At 43.9% G+C, this 22,642-nt stretch overlaps 1 protein-coding gene across 1 annotated transcript; it reads right to left on the reverse strand.

Annotated features, from left to right (window-relative positions):
- Window positions 1-2,513: 2,513 nt before the first annotated feature.
- On the reverse strand, window positions 2,514-22,086 carry LOC307209751 (uncharacterized protein). The gene is made up of 9 exons (XM_079965123.1): window positions 21,907-22,086; window positions 15,432-15,776; window positions 14,805-15,106; window positions 14,678-14,738; window positions 7,063-7,243; window positions 6,499-6,541; window positions 5,366-5,435; window positions 3,782-3,821; window positions 2,514-3,206 (listed from the first exon to the last, which is right to left on the reverse strand). The coding sequence occupies exons 1-9, from the start codon at window positions 21,950-21,952 to the stop codon at window positions 3,134-3,136; spliced, it is 1,161 nt and encodes a 386-aa protein (XP_079821249.1). The 5' UTR covers window positions 21,953-22,086; the 3' UTR covers window positions 2,514-3,133.
- Between the last annotated feature and the right edge of the window lie 556 nt (window positions 22,087-22,642).

Consider the following 22,642-nt stretch of genomic DNA (forward strand, 5'->3'; position numbering starts at 1 on the left):
GAGATGGAGAAAGGAGCCATGTTTTCTTTTGTTCTTTTGTTCTGTTTTGTACACAATAAAGTAGCTTAGAAATCCACACCTCCAATGCCTAGCTTCTGCTTGGACTCTGCTATTGTATTGTGTGCATATATCTTCGGATATGTATTGCAGAAGCGCATTGGGAAAGAAGAGTGATGAATCATCCCAAGGGTCGCTTGTGGGGGAGAACATAGCTGCCTGGCATTCTCTAGTTGGTGCAAGAAGCCCAGCAAGGTCTATCTCTATGTACCCAGGCACCAAAGGTGAGATGGAACATGAGCCTTCTCTGGAGGTGCCTGTATCATGGAATCTCTTCTCACAAATGCAACTGTTAAAATTTTGGCATCAGGCTATTTACTTGTTTGCCCAGGCATTATAAATTGATGGTTATTTAGCTTGCTCTCTTGCCTTGCGCTGTGTGTTTTGTTTTTCAAATGATATGTATTCTATCATTTACATTTTGTAATTTATGTATCACTGTAGACGAAGAGTGGGTTGGAGACACTTTAAATAAATAAATAAATAAATAAATAAATAAATAAATAAGTGAGTGATATGTATCAGGTGCAGAAATGCCCATCTATGTATGCATGCTTGATTGCTTGTTAATGATCAGTGATGATCAGCTGATGTACTGGTGTTTCTAGAGCCATATGACATTTATTCAGTGGGTAATATCAGTGAGTAAAAGATGTTACTTCAGTAGCCTAGCTACAAAGCATGTAAGTTTGTCTGCGGTTTTAAAAATTAAGGTGCCTGGGGAAAAGGTGGAATGATGATGATGCACATAGCCAGAATCCCATCTGTCACCCATGATTCCATGGCATCATAGAAAAAGAATGACATGATGTGAACATTTCCAGGATGCACTCCGTAAACACATATGCACAAAACTTCAAAGATGCTCCAAAAATCATAGGACATAATACATGGAAGCTTTTATCAAACTTAATTTGGCTAACAGATTCTGAATTGCGATAAGGTACTAATGGGTCAGTCAGTTCACTCATCCTTGCTTTGAAGGACTTCTTAAGTGAGAAGGAATGTTAACCTTAATACAGTATTTCTTTTTTTCTTTTTCTTTTACTTTGTCGCTCTTTAAAGAGCTGCCATGTTTGCCAAGTTTCTCAGCATCCCGGGATTGCATTTCTTATGCCTTATTTCTTTAGAGGAATGTATGTCTCTCTTGGCTGCTTCTCCAAAAGATCTCTTTAACCTTTCATTAAATGTGCTGACAGCTGGTATCAGTTCCTCATGAATTAGTTCAGTGCATTTCCATTTACATATGTCCCAACAGAATTCATTAGTGTTCCCTGCAGGTTCCTATCCTCTGATTTCCTTTGTAAATTCAAACATGAGCCAGAGTAAATAATTGGAAGTGAGGATATGGAGAGCAAGGTGGGGAAGAAGGAATGCTCAGGTGCCTGTGTTGCATCTAATTTACATTTCTGGGGCACAGTCTCCATAAGGCAGATTTGCTCAGACTGGCTTCTCCATTATCTTGAGGAGTGCATGTATATGATGCATTATAACTTTTCAGAATGATATGTCAGATAGGTTGGGAGTGTTTGAATCAAATCCTGTCTGTTCATTGGTCAAAGGAGGCATTGCACTACGCTTGCAGAAGGTGCTTTTTGACTTCTAGTTACCCGCCTACTGCGGTTGTCTCCCCCTTTCAGCCCCACCAACTTGCCACATCTGGAAGAAAGAGTAACAGACAAGTTGTAACTGCACCACGGTTATTTCTCATTCTTCAAGACTCGGCAAAATGCCTGGTTAACAGCTTGGAGGCAACATCAGACAACATGGAGGCAGCTGACAAACAGCAACGAAGGTATGGTTTCCATTGCAAGACCATGGTGCAAACTGCGCTAATGGTTCTAGCTGTCTTAGGATATTGAATAACAGGATTGCACAAATGTTGGGGAAAGAATTTGAGTAATGGAACAGAATGCATGGGAAAGTGCCTATGAAATCAATCTCAGCAAAGATTCAAGAATCAACTCTTAAACTTTAGGTAGCACTATACACTTGTAATTTTTTCAGACATTAACCCCGGTCTGTCTGCAGAATGCTGTAAAAGAACAGAAAGGCATGTATTTCCATTTATTGTGGCAGTGTGCAACATTCTCATGGACATGTTTGCTCCAAAGAAAATGACTGAATAAACTGAAGGCAATGGCCACACTGAATCTACCAAGATACAGAGCCTAGATGGTTCACAATAACTGATCAGGTCACTGAAGCTGCAGTTCTATGTACACCTACCCATTAAACTAAGAATTATGAGTACTTGTGTAGGCTTGTGCTGTCAAACTCTTTAAAATGCAAATATTGTTCATGAGCTAAAACAAAAACTCAAACATGAGCTAGCTCAAACACATGGAAGAGAGCACTTCTCACTTGCATTTCTGGGGCAGTCTGCACAAGGCACAAGTCCTCATCATTAGGCAATACATGAATAGTTTACTTAAGGATTTGATTTATTTTAAACATTTTTAATAGATTTAACCAATTTTTATTTTTATTGTATTGCTTTCCTTGTACACCACTTAGAGACTGCTGTAATTAAGCAGCGCTGTATATACATTGTCTAAATACATTGCTACTACCACTTCCAATAACAATAATTTCACAATGCTTCTTTACATATTAATCACTAGCATGATTAAAATGTATTACTTGTAAAAGGATTTGCATGATGTAAGCTAAACAGCTAGAAATTTGAGGAAGAAAATGTTTAAGTAATAGAGTTTAGCATTATTAGTAACTGCTGGAATAGCAGATTACTACCAGATGGAAAATAGGCCAACATGCTGTTGCTGCTACTGCCACAGCTGCAACTAATATCACAACCACTACCATTATTTACCATTCATTTTATGCTTAGTACAGGATTTTAAAATTACACATGAAAGGTGGAAGCAGGGAAGAGAGCCCAATAAAAGAAGAGAAGCGGGGGGGAGGGGAGAGATGAAGTGGTTAGTTGGCAAATAGATGCAAATAGGACGATCAGCATAAGTTATGCAATCTATCATTCCGGAATGCTTCTTCGAAATGCTTCCATTCATGGATCTTGAATTTGTAGCTAGATTTGAATGTAAAAATGCGACTGCTACAGAGGAAACATTCCATTCTCTCCTCCTGTTTCAGCAAGTGTTTGTTCGGGTTCTTCATGTGTGTTTAAGCTGCAAGGACAAGCACAAGTTTTTTAAAGCTTGAGGTAAACAAGTACACGGTTGTTTTGTTTAACTTATTCATTTAGCTCAGTTTCTTTCGCTATACTGTAGTTCTGGTGCCAAATTAAGATTGCCAACCCACGAATGGGCAAAAGTATTGTACAATGCATGGATTTAGTTGGGCCTGAAAGTCAGTGGAGTCTGTAGGTGTCGTGGTTGTGTCAACATACAGCTTAGGATAACAGATTTCTTAGGATAGTAAAAAATAAATCAATCCTGATCACTCCCCCCCCTCCCCTTCAGTATTAGCATATAAAGCCTATGGGATAGCATCCATTGAATAAGTGCAGAACAATTACTATGGCCACATTGATATTTCCCAAGAAAAGAACGCAAGTCCTGCCCTGAGGCTTACTTACAGTCTAAAAGAAAAATTAAAAAGGACAGGGCTATTGGGTAAGGGTAATAAACACAAAGGGAAAATAAATAGAACCAGAAATGTTAGTGTGGGCTCATATAAAAATTATTATGTCTCTCGTTCAATTAGACAAAAAAAAGAATTGGATTGCAAACTAAACTCTAACCTTTTGGTTTTGTCAATGTGGTATTTTCTAATCTTTTTACCTAGAGAAGGAATGAAGATTGATTAGTTTTAAGAGGAACATCTATTCTAGGACAGTATGATGCAATTTAGTGAACCAACAGACTTGGCTAAGTCATAATACACAACTCTTGAGGAGTAGAAAACTTTCACTAAAAGCAACAGGAATAGCATAGCAAGCAGTCAGGACTCTTCTTTGTGCACAACTGAAAGACCATACAGAAAGAGATTGCTGAGGGTGACTTCAAAGATTCACCCAAGAGGGTTTCATGCAGTGGAAGAGAAATGGAGCACTGAAAGTGGCAAGGCTCCCTATTCCTTAATAATCATAGGAGACATGGGCTGCAGTGCTAGAGAAGAGTGTGCAGCTTTTAAGAAAGAAGACAAAAGAGAAGAAAGCTCTGTGAAATTGGAGGGACATTGCTGCAGGAACACAATTTTGTTCAACATTCTGGTGCTTCACAACCATTCTGGTGCTTCACAACCACTTGAGTTGTTTTTTATGCTGATATTCTACTCTGTTTAAATACAATTTTATATTGGTGTATATTGATGTTTTATGGTGCTGATTATGCATGAATCTGATAGCTTTGCTTAAGACTGGTGCAAGGGCTCGGTCCTACACACACTTACCTGGGAGTAGGGATTTGGGGGGGGGTTCATTTCAGTATGCATTTAAAGCCAAATCTATGCAGTCTGCACTTTCTCAAACAATATACAAACAGAAATGCAGCCCTCCTTATCTGGTGCAGTTCTCCAGCCAAGCAATGTTTACAAAAATTAATGTACGTATTGGGGAAAGTGCATGAAAATGAAGATGTTTGTGAAAATAACATACAAAAATGCTAGGGAAAATTGCTTGCAAAAAAAGTCTACAGTGGTCAAAACTGCATATAAAAATGTATTGATGAGGAGAAATTCACACTAAAATTCTGATTTCTTTTACACTTTTATGTAGAAATCTTTATCCCACTTTGCATCTGTGTTGGATTTGAAATTTTTGTTGTTGTTTTAAATTGTTTTAAATTACTTTTAAATATTGAGTTGGTTTTTGTTAAGTTGTGGGTTGACATAGCAGACGACACAGCGATTTCTCCAAGTAGCTCTTTATTTTGTAAGCTGGAATAGAACTGACTGCAAACAGTTCAGCCAGCCTGCTTTTATAGGCAGCCAGCTGTCAACATTGTAGCAACAAGAGCCCAGAGTTCCCGCCTAAAATAACTGACGTGGACCTGAGTGAAAACTATCTACAGACCTGAGTGAAAAACTATATACAGTATCCCCCTGCTGGCCCAGGGTGAAACTTCACTACATAACACCCCTCCCCACCAAGATAAGGCGTTATCTTGATAAGGAAGATAAGGAAGGAAGGAACCAACCAACCAACCAACCGAGAATGGTCTATGAAATGTCAGAGGCATTCCTGGAATGAGATTAAGTTGTCTTGCTAGTGTGCTCTAGAACTAGATTAGCAAACTGCAGCTTTGTTAGGGAAAAGTTTCAAAAGATTTCTTCGGTACCAAGCATTTATTTAAAACAGAGTACAAACTGCATATTTCATACTTACGTCTCATTAGCAGTACTACTGGAATCAAGAGGAGAACCAAAAGCACAATAGCACCAAGAATCAGCACTTCCTAACAGGGAAAACATACAAACCAAAAACTGTTATGATCCAGGTTAAGTTTGCCAACAGACAAGGACACCTGGACACCAGTGTTCTGGCCTGAAGCTCCAGTTGGTGGGCTGAAAGGAGTGGATCGGTCAGCACATTTTACTTGAGTTGGATTTTGTGATCCAACCCACTCTAGCTTCCAAATATACAAGTTCGCTTTTCCTTTACATTTAAAGATCAGAACTAGAGATGTAAGTAGAAGAACATTTACACATGCTGGGGACAAGCTTTCAATAAATTTCTCTTTCACCTGGATCAGGGTGCAATTTTGAGCGTGTAAATTAGAACAGCCCTGTCATGGTAATACTTTGTGTGCTTACATTATGGCCAGGAAAAGCATATGCAGATGTATGCTGAAGGCCAGACTTTTCTTCCCAGGAGTAGAGCAGGAGAAGGATTCAGGGAAGTAAAGCATGTCCCAGTGGTTGACAATACAGAACCCATGGGTACCAGTGTGCCCACCAGTACCATCTATGGCACCCATGAAAAGTCTCAGTAAACATCTCCTCAAAAATCCACAATACATCAGAGACTTGATCTTCCTACTCCATTCCTGTTTGCATGGCTCAGTCTCTCCTACAATGAATATACTCCCTTAAACATGTCACATATAATTGGGTGTCAGGATTGAACACACACCTTCCCACCCATTCCAAACAGAGAAGAGGAACAAAGAGTTTCCCTCCATGAACAAGTCTGGTGGTGGCTGATATAGATGGATTTCCGCCCATTGACAGGTTGACTGTTGTGGGAGAGGGATCATGCCTGCACCATTTTGTGGCCACATCTCTTTTTCTACTCTTTTAGATGTGGCAGCCATTTTGTGTTCTGACATGACCCCACAGCTGCCATTTTGTGACTGGTGTCAAGATATGCCCACTGATCCCCAAAGGTTGGTAACCCCCCACTTAACCCCTTTCTAACTGGCTAATGTTTCTGTTCCAAATCCCATGCTTTTCCCTGTGTACATATATGGTAGGAGTCTGAGCTTGTTGGAAAAGTAAGCAACCAAATACAATAAATACCTTATATGTTACTAGCATATCAGAAATTCCAAACTGGTTTTGGCTAAAAAAGAGAGGAAAAAATGAGGATCACAAATCATAAATACACATTTTAAAGCTTATAACATTCCAATGAGAGTTTCCACAATAAAACTGGTTGAACAGACATGGAGAAAATTAAATTTCTTTTATTTGCAGTGGTGGCCATCTTCATAATGTCATTGCAGCTATAAGCTACTAATGAGAACATGACACCACAGATATTCTTCCAGTACATGGGATTATGAATCAAATGAAACCACCCTGACCTCTGGAACCCTGTGGGATGCCTGGAGTAGGGTTACAAGGAGGCAGCCATTCCCATCCCAGGTTGATCACAAACAGCACCTTTTCTTTCCACTGCAGTTCAGCTTCTGCTAAAACCTGTTACTCATCTCACTATTCGCTATGGCCAAAATGTATGTAATTAATGAAGTAATTAATTTCAATGCATTTCAGTGGAAGGGGAATGTTAGGAAAAAGGGCAGAAAATAATGTAATGACTTGTGTAACATTGCCAGATAAAAAAATAATAGTGAAGACTACCTGTTATTTGCTGGAGTCATTTCCATTCCTGACTTCTGATTATCATGTGAATGTTGGGGATTTTCACTTCCATTCCTGTTTCCAGTGGAGTTCTCTGACATCTGTGGGTGAACCACAGCACTTTTGGGGGACTGAAGGGTTTGGTCTTCTGAGAAGTAAGGGACAGTTCTCTGAGGAGATTCTAAGGGATTTGAAGAGGAACATTTGACTGAGTAGACTACAGTGCTGATGTAGACAATAAAAACACCCACCTAGAGTAAGGTTGCCAGATTTTTTTCAATGAATCTGGGAACACTTTTCAACTTCCTACTAAATAGATGGATTTTGTGAGGGGATTGATTTGTAAATCTGGGGACTGTCCCCGGGAAACGGGGACATCTGGTAACCTTAACCTAGAGAATACAGTGGCGGAGAAAGCAGCAGGAGATACAGTCTACTGAGCTCATAGGGATTGTTAAGTTGTGGGTTGACATAGCAGACGACACAGCGATTTCTCCAAGTAGCTCTTTAGTTTGTAAGCTGGAATAGAACTGACTGCAAACAGCTCAGCCGGCCTGCTTTTATAGGCAGCCGGCTGTCAACATTGTAGCAACAACAGCCCAGCGTTTCCCGCCTAAAATAACTGACGTGGACCTAAGTGAAAACTATCTACAGACCTGAGTGAAAACTATATACAGTATCCCCCTGCTGGCCCAGGGTGAAACTTCACTACATAACACCCCTCCCCACCGAGATAAGGCGTTAGTTACAATCGTAATGGTTTCCTTATATACAGCACTACGCGTAATGGTTCAATTAGGCACAAAAGCATATCGGTTACATTTCCCATACTTAGACCAACAGTGATACATGTCCAACAACATAGTCCTTTAAATAAGTTGGGCGCTTGGAAACTCTGCCAGACCGCCGGGGACTGGTAGCCAAGTCCAGAGGGCCACACAGTTCTTGCTGAGGCTGTGGTGCGACCCTAGGTGGCGTTGGAACCAACTCCCCTGGATCCGCTGCTGTGGGTGGAGCCTCCGCAAGTGGAGCGGTCTGAGTCTGTGGTAAGTCTGGCAGACCCTCAGAAGCGGCTTGGTTCGGATCCACGCTGGCAGTTTGCGAGGGAGGTGTAGGTGGGGCCTCGCCATCTGTACGTGTCTCTTCTTGAGCCGCAAGCGCAGTTGGGGGCACCACGGTAGTGTCCAAGTCCCCAACCCTGCGCCTAAGCTGGTCTATGTGCCGTCGCCACAAGCGTCCGTCTTCGAGTGCCACCTGGTACGAGCGAGGTCCAGTGACTCCCACTACTGTGGCTGGCACCCAAGGAATGTCCCCCACATAGTTCCGGGCAAAGACCTGGTTTCCTGGGACAAATGACCGTGGCGCGTTGGCACAGCCTGGGGGTTCAGCCACGCCAAAGTCCGGGTGCAGCCGGTCGAGCGGTGACCTGAGGCGGTGGCCCATAAGCAGTTCAGCAGGACTCCGCCCTGTGGCCACATGAGGGGTGATGTGTTGCACGAACAAGTATTCGGCGACCCGCTCATGCCAGTCTCCCCGGTCCAGGCGCGCCAGTGCCTCTTTTGCCGAGCGCACCATTCTTTCCGCTTGCCCGTTGCTGGATGGATGGAAGGGTGCCGTTAGGGCATGGCGGATGCCCAGTCCCAAAAGATACCGCTCAAACGTGCCTGACGTGAACTGCGGTCCGTTGTCAGAGACAAGGACATCAGGACACCCATGCGTTGCAAACAGGCCTCGCAGCACCCGGATGACGGCTTTGGTAGTGGTGGAGGGCATCAGGGCGACCTCCAGCCATTTGGAATAGGCATCCACCACTACCATAAAGGTCCGGCCGTGAAAGGGGCCAGCCAGATCGATGTGCACCCTCGACCAGGGTGTCTTTGGCGTCTCCCAGGTGTGTCCCTTAGCTGCCGGTGGTGCAGGCCTCAACTCTTGGCACGCTTGACAGGCGGACACCCAGGCAGTGATGGCATCGTCCATATTAGGCCACCAGATGTAACCCCAAGCCAACGCCTTCATTTTGACAATTCCCAGGTGGCCAACGTGCAGAGCCTCCAGGACGCGCTGACGGAGTCCCTGGGGAATCACGACGCGGTCTCCCCACAGCAGACAGCCGCGATGAGCTGAGAGTTCATGTTGTCTGGTTGCGAAGGGCTGGAACTCCGATGCAAAAGGCCCTTGTGGCCACCCCCTCCACACCCAGTTGAGCACCCGGCTGATGGTGCGATCCTGGGCAGACGCGGAGGCCACAGTGGCAGCCGATACAGGCGCTGCCGGAAGATCCTCAATCAGAAGGAGTGATGAAGCTGGAGCCGGGTCTTCCACAAATGCTGGAAGAGGGCAACGGCTGAGGGCGTCGGCATGGCCCATCGATTTCCCGGGGCGATGGATGAGCCGGTAGTGGTAGGCAGCCAGGAAAACAGTCCATCGCAGCATGCGTGGCGAGAGGACCGGTGGAGTTGAACGATCACCGGCGAGGAGGCCCAGGAGTGGCTTGTGGTCAGTGATGAGGTCAAAAGTCCTGCCATAGAGGTATTCATGGAACCTCTTCACTCCAGCCACAAGTGCCAGTGCCTCCTTGTCGAGCTGGCTGTAATTCCGTTCCGTCGGAGATAGCGTCCTGGAAAAGTAGGCGAGCGGTGCTTCTCTTCCGTCTGGAAAACGGTGACTAAGGACAGCACCGATGCCAAAAGGTGAGGCGTCGCAGGCAAGGACCAGCGGCCTGGATTCACTGTACTGTACCAGCACACTGTCTGATGAAAGGAGAGCCTTGACCGCGTTGAAGGCCGCCGTCTCCCGATGACCCCAGGCCCAAGGCGTCTTTGTGCTTAGGAGTCGGTGAAGAGGCTCAGCCACTGTGGCTTTGTGGGGCAGGAACATGTTATAAAAGTTCAGCAGCCCCAGGAACGCCTGCAACTCCGTCTTGTTCTTTGGGGTGGGGGCCTGCTGGATAGCGCGGATCTTGGATGTGGTCGGGTGAAGGCCGGAGGCATCGATAAGATAGCCCAGGAACTCTACCTGTGGAACAGCGATCTGGCACTTTTCCCTCTTTACCTTGAGCCCAGCCTCTTGGAACCTGGTCAGCACGGCACGGAGGCGCTCGAACAGCTGCTGGTGTGAGTCTGCAGACACCAAGACGTCATCAAAATATGGTACCACGCCCGGAAGCCCTTGCAGGAGACGCTCCATAAGGCTTTGGAAGATGCCAGGAGCCACACTCACCCCGAACTGCAACCGGCGGCAACGGAATGCCCCCCCGGTGGGTGACGATCGTCTGGGCTTCAGCAGTGGCATCATCGACGGGCAGTTGTTGATAGGCTTGGGCAAGGTCCAGCTTAGCGAAGACCTTACCCTCACCCAGGGAATGCAGCAGGTGTTGGACAACAGGAACCGGATAAGCATGCTGCTGAAGTGCCTTGTTGATCGTGCACTTGTAGTCAGCGCAGATTCTCACTGACCCATCTGGCTTGACAGGCGTGACGATGGGGGTTTCCCACTTGGCATGGTCAACCGGCTCCAAAACTCCTTGGGCGATCAGTTTGTCCAGTTGTTCGTCCACCTTAGCCTTGAGAGCAAAGGGAACCCGGCGTGGCTTTAGCTTGATGGAGGCGACTTGTGGATCAAGGCTAAAGGAGATGGGCGTACCTGTATATTGCCCCAAGGTGCCGTCGAAAACCTCGGCAAAGTCTTTGACCAGACCCTCAGTCTCTGCGTTAGAGATGCAGTTGATGCCGGTGACTTCCAGGCCGAGGGCATCAAACCAGTCTAGCCCTAGGAGGCTTGGCCGCTGACCTTCGACCACCACCAACCGGAGCAGGCCCAAAAAATCCTTGAAGGCAATCCGGAACCGGCCAACGCCTACCACGGGAATGTCGTTTCCCTGGTAGTCTCTCAGGTGTACGCGGTGAGAGTCGAGTTGCCTTTGGGTACCAGTCTTTTGATGGTGCTCCATGACACGATGGACAGGGCAGACCCGGTGTCGATCTCCATGTCACATGGAGCTCCTTCAATGAGCACCGTGACGTTCAGCTTGCGTCGCGTAGGCGAGTCGGTTTGGCCAATCGTGGTTCCAGACGGGCAGCGGCAGTTGGTGAGAGCGAAACAACTTTCCTTGGCAGACTGGAGTGAAGACTTGGACTTGCGAGTCGATGAAGGGGGGGGTGTCAGACGGAGCCGATCGGCAGACCTTAGCGATGTGGCCCCTTCTGGAACACTTCCTACAGATGGCGTCTCTGAATCGACACTTGGCACGGGAATGGTTGCCTCCGCAGCCGGCACATTCCGGTTGGCCCTTGGACTTCTGTTGGAACTTCCTGCGCTCCCGCTTTGTCTGGTGCACGTCATCGTCTTCACTGGAGGATGCCTCATCACTGCTGGCCTCTTCATGATGCACCGGAACTGGCTCCCTAGCAAGACGCGGGCTGCTGGACTTGCGGATCTCCTGGGCGGAGCGTTCAGCAGCTTCTGAGGCCACAGCCTCCTCAATGGCTTTCTGTAGCGTGAGGTCTGGCTTGGCGAGGAGACGCCGTTGCAGATGGATGTCCCGGACCCCGCAGACGATTCGATCCATCAGGGCATCGTCTAAGTCTCGGAACTCACAGTGCATTGCAGCCTGTCGCAGGGCGGTGGTGTAGTTGTTGATTGACTCCCCCTCTGCCTGGTTCCGGTGGTAGAACGCATGGCGGGCAGCAATCTTGGACGGCTTTGGTGCGTAGTGGTTGCGGAGCTTCTCTTGGATCGTGTCCCATGGTGTTGCCTGGACTGCTTCAGGCACAACCAATGCTCGGGCCGTCTCAAACACCTCAGGCCCACAGAGGCTGAGGAATAGGCCCCGCTTCCGATCCTTTGATACTGCTGTCAGCTCGTTGGCTTGGAGGTAGCAGTCGAACCGAGCGAGGTAGGAGTCCCATCATTCAGAGGCTGACGCAAACAGCGGTAGAGGCACAAGTGAAGCCATGATTCCGATGCCGACGTGAAGGGCGATGGATGGAACACAGTGCTCTTAGCCAGAACAGTCAGCTCTGAATTGGTTCTGTCCAGTGATTTCGCTCAGTGATTTCGCTCTGTGATTCAGCTCAGTGATTCAGCTCAGTTCAGAGGCTGGCCGCATCTGGCTGTGCTCTGATGTCCATCAATCCCACCTTCGTCGCCAGTGTTAAGTTGTGGGTTGACATAGCAGACGACACAGCGATTTCGCCAAGTAGCTCTTTATTTTGTAAGCTGGAATAGAACTGACTGCAAACAGCTCAGCCGGCCTGCTTTTATAGGCAGCCGGCTGTCAACATTGTAGCAACAACAGCCCAGCGTTTCCCGCCTAAAATAACTGACGTGGACCTGAGTGAAAACTATCTACAGACCTGAGTGAAAACTATATACAGTATCCCCCTGCTGGCCCAGGGTGAAACTTCACTACATAACAGGGATCATCCAGCAGCAGCTCCATTGCCACAGGAATGAGAGACACTGAAGCAAGCAGCTGCTTTTGAGTCCAGGACTTTGTAGCAAGGGGCAGGTTTAAGAATCTATTTACATTAAACTGTATACACATCTTGGGTAGTCCCACAACCACCACCACTTTCCACTACTTTCATCTACTTTCTTTCCGACAACATGGGGGCTGTGGAGACAACAAACATAATGTTGGGGCCCTGGCTTTGTTTCTCATCATGCATCTCAGGTCCCATAATTCCTTCCACTTGGAAGTATGTTCCCACCAAACACGGGAAAAGAACAGATAACATATTCCACTGTGATCTCTTTACCTCCAGGTAGGATATTGCCTTATAATGCTGGTGTTTTTACTTTTTCCTGGATCCTACGATAATTACCACAAACTGTCCATTGCATAGGAGAACCTTCAGGGAAATTATCTTTAGTGATTTTTCACAAATGGTCTGACACTTACAGTATTGTAAATTTCAGGCTTCCAGGAACTCTCCAGTTTGCAGCCCGCTCACACCATTTCACCAGAGTTCATATTGGGGGGCGAGGTAATATTTCGGGCATCTGAATTATCTGAGGAAAGCCTTGAATTGGTTTTTGTTTTTAAAGTGAGATGGAGGGCGAAAAATATGATTAGAATTTTTCTCTTTCGGAAGAGAGGGTTTTATTCTGGAATTGTTGCCTAAGTTTATGGGGTCTTTTCACATGGGAGCAACAGGAAATCAATGAGCCCTCCTTCCTCCCCCTGCCCATCCCCAGACTTGGATGTTGGCTGCTGTTTGTGGCTAGGAATTGGATTGTGGAAAACAAAACAATTAAGTCATGAACGCACATGTCAAATCTAGAATCTGAATTTCTGAGGACAGTTTCACAGAAGCCACCGGGGAGTCTGGCCAATCCTTTACAGCAGGAAAGGAAAGTCATCATAAGCAGACTTCTCTGCCATGATGAATCCTTCTTGTGAATACAACCTCCGTACATGGTCTGACTTGCATTAACAAAGTCTTGGAAGAATAGCTCAAAATGGAGAATTGAAAACAATTGTTTTGGTGGGTTGCATGGGAAATGAGGAAGCTCATAAGCAGAAGGAAAGGAAACTTCTGTGTTTCTTTGGTCCTAACGCGAACAATATAGAACATGAAATGTGATTTAAGTAACTGTGTTCCAGGGTACACTTGACTTCTGGAAAACTGGCTCTGCCTTTGGGTTCTGGGAGAAATGCCCAGGCCCATGAAATAGGCATTTTTGGGGTCACACAGTCAAGCTATATCTGTTGCAGCAAAGATTAATACAGAACTAAGAAATACTTCAAGCCGACATACAATGGAACACACTTAAGAATGCAACTGCAGTCATACCTCAGGTTACGAAAGCTCCAGGTTGCGGACTGCGCCGAACCTGGATCTACTGGAACGGGTTACTTCCGGGTTTCGGTGCTCGCGCATGCGCAGAAACACAAAATGACATCACACGCATGTGCAGACACAGTGCTTCAGGCTGCGAACACTGCGGGCTGCGAATGTGCCTCACGTTCGCAACCAGAGGTATGACTGTTACTGTGAGGGAAGAACAATCCAGATAAAGTGGAAGGTGGGGTTAGGGGGGATATTTTAAAAGGAGCACAGAAGAAGTGGGGAGCTATTCCCCACCCCCTTTCTTTTCTTTTCTCCTCAAAGTTGCTTAACCTAGCTGGTTTTTCAGTTGGAGCTACTTCTAGTCCCAGATTGCCATGGGGGGGGGCATATGGGGAGAGCCAGTGTTTAGGAGGAATGAGTTCACTTCTCCACTTCCACCTACCTTCTCACTTATGCCATTTTATGCTTTAAATTGTCCTGTCTTTATATGGATTTCCAGTTATTTCACCCAGATCTTCCACCATCATTTCTAATTTGACAGCCTGTATGTAGCTTGTGTGCTTTCAATGCCTGTTGAAAACCCTTTCTATTTTACTCAGACTTTCCCTAGGAGAACAGCTGTCTTTTTGTTTGCAGCTGATTTGATTATTACTGAAGAATATTCAGTCATGCTTTCAATGTTATCTTATGGCTGGTCCCTCTGCCATCTTGTCCACCACTTAACTATTTTATATCAAGCATTTTATAAATTCTTAGAGCAAATAAATAAATAAATTGAACTTAAAGGAGTCAGTTCTTCTGGGTTAGGTTAAGCATTGTACCTGTAGCTGGAGGGGCAGTCACTGTGGTAAAAAAACAACAGACATTTTTGGTCAACTCATGCTGGCGACTGGTTGGTGATGGTTTGAAGTTGACCGATGGACTGGTTGGTGATGGTTTGAAGTTGACCGATGGACTGGTTGGTGATGGTTTGAAGTTGACCGATGGAGAAGTTGACAGATGGTTTGAAGTTGACTGATGGACGACAGCCATGTCTGTCGTCACAAAAGATGTGGTCATTGTTGGAATATGAACATCAGTGGGGGCTGCAGTGGGGGAATCAGGGCTATTTGAAATAAAAGGAGAGGCTTGTGGGAAAGTAACTGTGGTTATTAAGGGAGAAGGAGTACTTGTGGTGATAAGCACTTGAGGTGTGGTGACAATAGTTGTGGTGGAGACTGTGGTTGTTGTGGTAGAGACCGTAGTTGTTGCTGTAAGAAAACAACAAAAATATGTATCAGAACTACATCTATGGAATGGGAACAAAGCAAATGGTGGCCAAAAAGATGACAACTCAAGCCAACAAATGAGTAGGTTGAAGGGGAAATTGTTTACTAACTGAGATTCTGTGACAGGTCAGATGAAAATATTTTTGATTAGATTGTTCAGCTCTGCTGCCAGCTAGATCATCTGCAGTTGAACAATGGTCCATAGACTCCCCACACAGTGAACTTGTAGTGCAGAGAAACCTAACATGTATTTTTCATAATTCTCATAGGATGGGGGAAATGGGCAGAGGATAATAATTCCACTTACCTCTATTAACCTGTAGATCCAAGGTCATTTTAATGTCATTGAACCAGCCTGGGACTTCAATACGACAGCAGTACAATCCTTTATCTCTTTCATTTAGACCTGTAATTGTCAGGGACACATCTCCCCATGTCACAGATCCCCTTAACTGGTACCTATATGAGTTTCTTGATATCACCCGCCTTCCATCCGTGCGGAGAATTTCATTGCTGCATTTAGAATTCGGGCAGCTGCCTCGGCCCCAGCACATATCAGTAAGGTCATAGCTGTTTCGGACAGGATAGGTGCATGGCAATGTGATGGCTTGGCCCACCACCCCTCTTACTACTGTTTGAGATATGGTATCCACTGAGAAGAAAAGAACAGAGAAAATGGTCAAGAATATTTTACTCCATAATATGTAATATTGCTTTCCTGAAATGAAGGAACCAGTTTTCCTGAAAAACTATATATTTAAATTGTTAGCTATATATCAATGCGTTCATCACTTTTCTGTTATGTATATAGAAATCCAGCACACCTTTACATTTGTTATTTATTTAAGGTGTTTAATAACCAAGCAACATACAATTAAAAATAATTAAGTTCAACAGTCATTATAACATATCAATACAGTGGTACCTCGGGTTACATACACTTCAGGTTACAAACGCTTCAGGTTACAGACTCCACCAACCCAGAAATAGTGCTTCAGATTAATAACTTTGCTTCAGAATAAGAACAGAAATTGTGCTCCAGCGGCGTGGCTGCAGGAGGAAGCCCCATTAGCTAATGTGGTGCTTCAGGTTAAGAACAGTTTCAGGTTAAGAACGGACCTCCAGAACAAATTAAGTACTTAACCCAAGGTACCACTGTAGTCTGAAACAAATAATCTAAATTAAAACCCAGTTGAAACTAACAAGCAGCAAGTCCATTTGACATGTGTTTTGATCACAGTGGATTGATAGAGGGAGAATATTTTTATCAGACAATGCTTCACTTATTATTGCATGAATCGGAGTCCCATTTATCATGCCTTACACCCCAGTCCTATATATATCTCAGCTGTAATTCCCAAGACTAATCATGCTTAGGTTATTTTTATTTTTTTGCCCGTTTTCCATCTGCCTTAGATTTCCTAGTCATTCATGAATCATTTTCAGTAGAGGCAGGCAACCTGGTGCCCTCCAGATGTTCTTAACTACAACTTCCGTTATTCCTACCCATTGGCGATGCTGGCTGAGGCTGATGAGAGTTGTAGTCCAGAACACCTGTAGCTTTCCACCCCTTGTTTTTTTAGGTAAGTAGATTCTGGCATCCCCACTGTCAATGCGAGTTTGCACTAGAACAGTGAGTTGTACTTCTGTGACCAAAGCAACTTGTGTTTTGGGGATGAGGTCAGAACTCCCTTTGTAATGCTTGAAACACAGAGAAGGTGGACTTCCGGGTTGGCACCTCCGACAATGGCGGAGCTCCTCCGATCGGGAGGAACTTACTCCGTGAAAAACAGGGTCTGACTGCCACAGCGAAGGTGGAGACCCACTGAAATCACAGGTGGAAGAAACCTGTGAACCTGGGATTCGGCTGGCACCTTTTGCGCCTCCCCTACTCGCAGGGAAACCCTGTTTAGGGGATCCGGAGCGACGTGGGGTGAGTGGCGCGGTGCCTTGAATCGACCGCTTCTTTCACGGAGTGAAGCCGCATTGCTGTTGCTGGAGAGCGCTGACTTTTTCCTGTGGACAATTGGATTTTAAACAACTACCCGTGAGTATAACGGAAAATTGGATTTCAAAGTATTTTAATTTGGCGTCGAAGCGGGAAGGTCATAAACAGGAAGTCCGCCTTCCGCTTTTGTAAATAGTCTGAAGCAAAGACATTACAAGCTAAAGTCTTTGAAAGCTTTTGATAAAGGATTAAATTTCCATCAGATAAAAATACAAAACCCCCCTTGGAAGGAGGAGAAGAGGGGGGAAATTTTGAACCTAGTAAGCCTGCAAGAGTGAGGGGAAGATCAAATTACCTCAGCTCTGAATTTGGGAACGGCTGCCAGATGACACTTGGGAAAGTCTACTGACAGAACGGATTTGACAGCTAGCTAAAATAAGAGCAAGATACTGTTTCCATTGTCCTCTTCTGCATTTAAAATGGAGAAAAAGTAACTGAAAATTGAAACTATGATTATTGCCTGAGCTGCGTTTGAAAGAACTGATACAAGTGGAGACTGTTTCCTTCTAGAGGGAGCCTTTGGAATTGTTATAGGAGTGTAACTGGGAGGTCTCCAGCTGTAAGATAAAGATACTGAGAACCAGAGATTGACCTTGGACCATTCAAAATGGAGAAGTTATTTTGACTGCATTATGCAAGACGAACTATTTGCTGGAAGAGATTCATGGAAAGATGGATGATATGACTTTTAAAATGGATAATTTGGAACAGAAAGTGACTAATATGGGACAAGTGAGTACTAACACAGAAATAATTCAGGACCTGGCACAGGAACCTACCCTGGCAGAACAAATGGTGGAGGAAAAGGAGAAAGTTGTTGTTTTTGAACCTAAAATAACACAAGCGGGATCCTTAGTTCTACAGAAGCGAATTGAGGACTATAAATCGAGGCCTTCTATGATTGAATTTAGAAAAAGCCAGTTTTTGAGGATTGGATCCCGGCTTGGACTGAAGAAGGAAAGTTGGAAGGATCTCTTTATCCAGGGATTAATTGACTTTTGGGACATGGACTTGGATTTGAAGGAGATTGAAGTTTTGGGGGCCTTTGGATCTGGAGGAAATTTGAAATATGTCCTGAAATACTGTACAGACCCTAGCTTCAACTATGGAAATTTGGCTGAACTGTCCGGAAGGAATAAAAGTAATGTTAGGATGGAGCTCTCTCGAGACTTGCTCCCAAGCATTAAAGGATATGAAGAAGATCTGCGGAAGGGACATGGAACAGAGTTAAGAGCCTCGGACATAAGATCCCCAGGTTGATGGAATGGAATTGACGGAAAGGACTGGCAGAATCCGAAACCAGGGAGAGGAGTTGATGGAAGAAGATTGGAAAATTTAAAGTTTATACATAGAAATATCGCAAAATTAATGAGTGATAGAAAAATGATGGATTGATATTTTATGGATTTAGCAGAAATGTTATAAGGAATTAAACACATACAAGTATTTTAGTTTTAATGTTAAAATAAGGTTAAGGGGAAGAAAAAAAGATAAAATTGGTGAAAGGAGGGAAAGTAAAATTATATTATACTGAGATAAATTACAGAACAATAATAAGAAAAGATGGAAAGGATTTGCTGAAATAGATCATTGAATTAGAATACAAAAAAGGGAGGTGTGAGGAGGTCAAGGAAATAAGCGAATGAAAAATAAGTTGGGAAGATTAGTTGTGTTTTTGTTTTTGTTCTTTTTTCTTTTGTTGTGATGTGTTGTTTTGTTTTTGCTTGGTATTGTTTTTACTTTTGCTTATTGTTATTGTTTTTATTTCTGTTTTTTGTAATCCTTGAAAATTTTAATAAATATTATTTTTTTAAAAAAGAGAAGGTGGACTTTCTCATATTCTCCCTTTTGCTTAAGGCACTCTGACAAAAGAAAGTTCTATGAGGTGGAACAAATTACCTGCTTAATTTCATTGCATTTCAGTAGGGTCAAGGAAACGAGGATTTGTAACATTGTGCTTGTTTCATCCTTTCCTAGCTTGCTCTACCCTAGAGTTTGACTATTTATAATCCATACCTTTCTTGTCCTCTGTATGAAGTGACTTCTAATATTTTGCTGAGTAGAGGGCATGGTGGGGTCAGTGCAATGCCTCTGGCTGCTCAAACTACACAGTGCCCCTCTGCTCCTGTGCCTGGTTGTTGAAGCGGCAAAACGACCCTGTGATTCTAATCCCTGCCCGGCTCAGCTCTCCCAGAGAGGGCCGCAGGCATGAAATGCTGTGCCTTGATTCTGCTGAGCGGTTCTTCTCCGGAGATCTGTGAATGTCATTTCCTCTTGGCAACACTCCCAGGAAAGATGCAGAGGCTCCTCCAAATGTGCCCTCATAATTTTCATGCAACACTCCCCAGGTGATATTAGGACGGCACTGTCTTGCTATAGGATATGTTATTGGGATGATATTGCTTTTGGCCCGTGGGGTTTACACATTCCAGTAATGCTCTCATTACGAAGCAGGCTAAAATAATTTCAGGGGTGGAGGGAAGTTCAGTAGGTAATGAAATGGAAAGCAAGGGCATTGGCCCATCATTACAACACCAGCATTGACCAACAACCTTTTATTTTATGGCATATAGCATAAAGAACTGGTAACCTATGTATAAGAACATCCAGTGGACGTCTAAGAATTCTGTTCTCCTTAGTATTACTAAGCTGTTCATTAAAGGTCTGTTCCCACTGAAATTATTGTTAGCGGTAGAAATTTCAGGGATGACGAATAGAAATGGCCAGCTTTTAGATTAGCCCTACTGTTAAGATTTAGGGGTCTGCATATTGAGAGATAAATCAAAGAGAGCCACAACCTGGGAACCTCCTGTGTGGATTACTGTAATGCGTTATATACACTTGAAAACAATCCAGAAAAGTTAGTTGGTCGAAAACAGGGGAGCAGGATTATTAACCAAAACCAACTGCTATGCCTATAATTGAGCAGGAATTTGCCACCCACATTGGCTTCCAGGCCCAGCTTGAAGTGCTGGAATGTGTTGAAAGCCTGAAACAGCATGGAACAAGGCTTCCTGAAGGATTGCTCTCCCCATATGTACTTACCCAGCAAAATCAGCTGGCACAGTGGGGTGGTGCCATGCCATTCCTTCCCAACAGTGGTATAGGGGTGGGTCAGAGCAGTAGCAAGGACAATGCTGTGCCGCTTCACCAATGTGCCACTCCCACCAGTGTGCTCATGCAGCCCCAATCTTGCCACCACACTAGCCCACTCCTCCCTATTCCAGTAAATGGTGCAATGCCACTGTCAGGGGGCAGCAGTGTGGCATTACACCAGCACCTCCTGTCACCCAGATCTTCTGAAGCCCTTCTACAGGTACTCCCACCAAACAAGGTGCAACAGGTGTCTACTAGAGAGAGGGCCTTCTCAGCGATGGCACCCTAGTTATGGAATGCCCTTCTTAGACAGTCTTGCCTGGCACCTAGGTTGCATACATTCAAGACTAGGTAAATAACTCTTTAAAATTTACCCAGGTTTTTCCAATATAGAATCTTAGAAGCTTTTAGTGGTTCGTTTTGTAATCCTATATATTAAGGTTATTCACTACTGCTGGCTTTACTTGCATTTTATGGTGTTGCTGGTTTTATTCAGTTTTAGATCTTCATGTTCATGCATTCTTGTGTGTTACTTTTTATTGTAAATGCTCTTAGCAGACAAAATTATAGCAGAGGTGCCTAATTTTCTTTAAAAAAAAAACAACCTGAAATGTTTGATTCTACTTTTAATGGAGTTTGTTCTTGTATGACTATTCATCTATCATTCAGCATTTTTATCCCCTTCCTAGCATAGCCTATGCAGCAGAACATTTTATTTCAAGTGAACTAACAATCTGTAGTGAATTTCCATGGTGTTTGAAAACTGAAAATCTTGAAGTGGAATTCTAATGGTGTTACTCGTATTCAGGGTACAGCCACTGAACTTAAGTAACTCGTTTCCATTGAGAGCCTTGAACCTTAGTATTCCATAGTTTTGGGTTGCCCAGATCTCCTTGTGAGTTACACTGGGACTTAATGTCAATTATTATGAATTTTTCATTGATAAAATTATAATTTGAGCTAACATGGAGATTCCATTTGTGACTGTAGTGTAAAATGAGAGCGGCTGTGGTGTTACGTGACAGATGGCATGTTTTTAGTCCTCAAACTGTAATGTTATCACTATGAAAATGTTATTCTTCCTACAAGTCACCTATTGTGCATATCAATGCCCAAACGGTTGTGTTTTTTATTACTGTTTTCAAAATCAACAGTGACAAATTCCTGTTTCCCCTACAGTAAAGCATTTGCACATAAAACTTGTGGTTATGTTCTGTGGACAGATCAATGTTCTTCTAGCATCACAACTAGAAGTTACACTTCTATCACAGTTCTTCTAAAGTGATTCCACAATATAGTTATTCTGAGGTTGAAGGTCCTCAGACAGAAATGTAACTAATAAACATCCACTCTAAGAACAACCTTTTCTTCCTATATTCTATCCCACAATGCCATTTGACCACTAATACAACAAACTAGATATTCCAGTGTACCAGGACGATTCAATTTAACCCAGAATTGTCTTCTGAGACTCCCCTGGAAATATTTTTAAACAATCTGACCACTAAAACAGAATTCCAAAAGTCTACTCTTTACCAACACATATAATTTTAGACATTCTTTTATTAGCTTAAATATGTGGAATTTTCTTCTCCTCGCTGCAAAACAGAAGGTACAAAATAGAATCTATTTTGTTACATGATCTAAAAAGAATAATGAATCTTGTATAGCCACTCACCTATACAAATATGAATCACGATCCATTGAAGTAGTATGTGTGACATGTTTACAGTTCATAAACCCCCAAAGTGTCCTGTGTCGGAGCGCTTATCACATCTTAACGAGTTTGAAAGTGCTGAGTGAGCGTTGCCTTTTGCAATTTCTCTATTTTGAGTTCAAGCACCTTAAACTGCAATGCCTCTGTACTTCTAACGGCCAAATGGGTGTAACACAGGAGACCCATGGTCAATTATCCCTCTTCAAAATAATAATAATAATAAAAACCAACTGCAGGGACATTTGATTTCTATTTCATTGTCCATTACCAACTTTATTTTTAAGAAAATGTTTTGTATTAATTTTTGAAGGTAAGTAAACAGACACACAACCAATGAAACGAAAGAACCAAAACTAAAAAATGAAATGAAAATGAAAGATGGCATGGAATTGTGGGTGAAGTTACCAGAAAGTAATTGTATACAGTAGCATATGCTTTCCAGCGGCCCCAGCCAACAGAATGGCTGGGGCAGGTTCCACAGGGGATAATGTACTGAGACACCCGAACTCACAGGCAGAAGGAGGAGCTACACTGACATGTCATTACTGAGGAGGCAGGTTTAGTCGTTTTTTTAAGAGTATCTCTGCCTCCAGGTCTGGTTTTAACTGGAAGGATACTGGAATCAACAAGGGAGACCCACATGACCTGAAGGTGCTGCTGTGTAATGCCAGGTCATTGATTCATAAGACTACTGACA

The sequence above is a fragment of the Podarcis cretensis genome (genome assembly GCF_951804945.1).
Source record: "Podarcis cretensis genome assembly, chromosome: 2".
NCBI classification, from domain to species: domain Eukaryota; kingdom Metazoa; phylum Chordata; class Lepidosauria; order Squamata; family Lacertidae; genus Podarcis; species Podarcis cretensis.

Bases quoted from the DNA above. Each gene is read 5' to 3' on its own strand.
- LOC307209751 (XM_079965123.1), bottom strand. From the start codon at position 21,952: ATGTCACACATACTACTTCAATGGATCGTGATTCATATTTGTATAG. The intron at 7,244-14,677 runs GTACAATGCTTA...CAAATCCCTTAG, and splicing joins GACTGCCCCTCCAGCTACAG to AATCTCCTCAGAGAACTGTC. The intron at 3,207-3,781 runs GTTAGAGTTTAG...TTGTCCTTGCAG, and splicing joins CACATTGACAAAACCAAAAG to CTTAAACACACATGAAGAAC.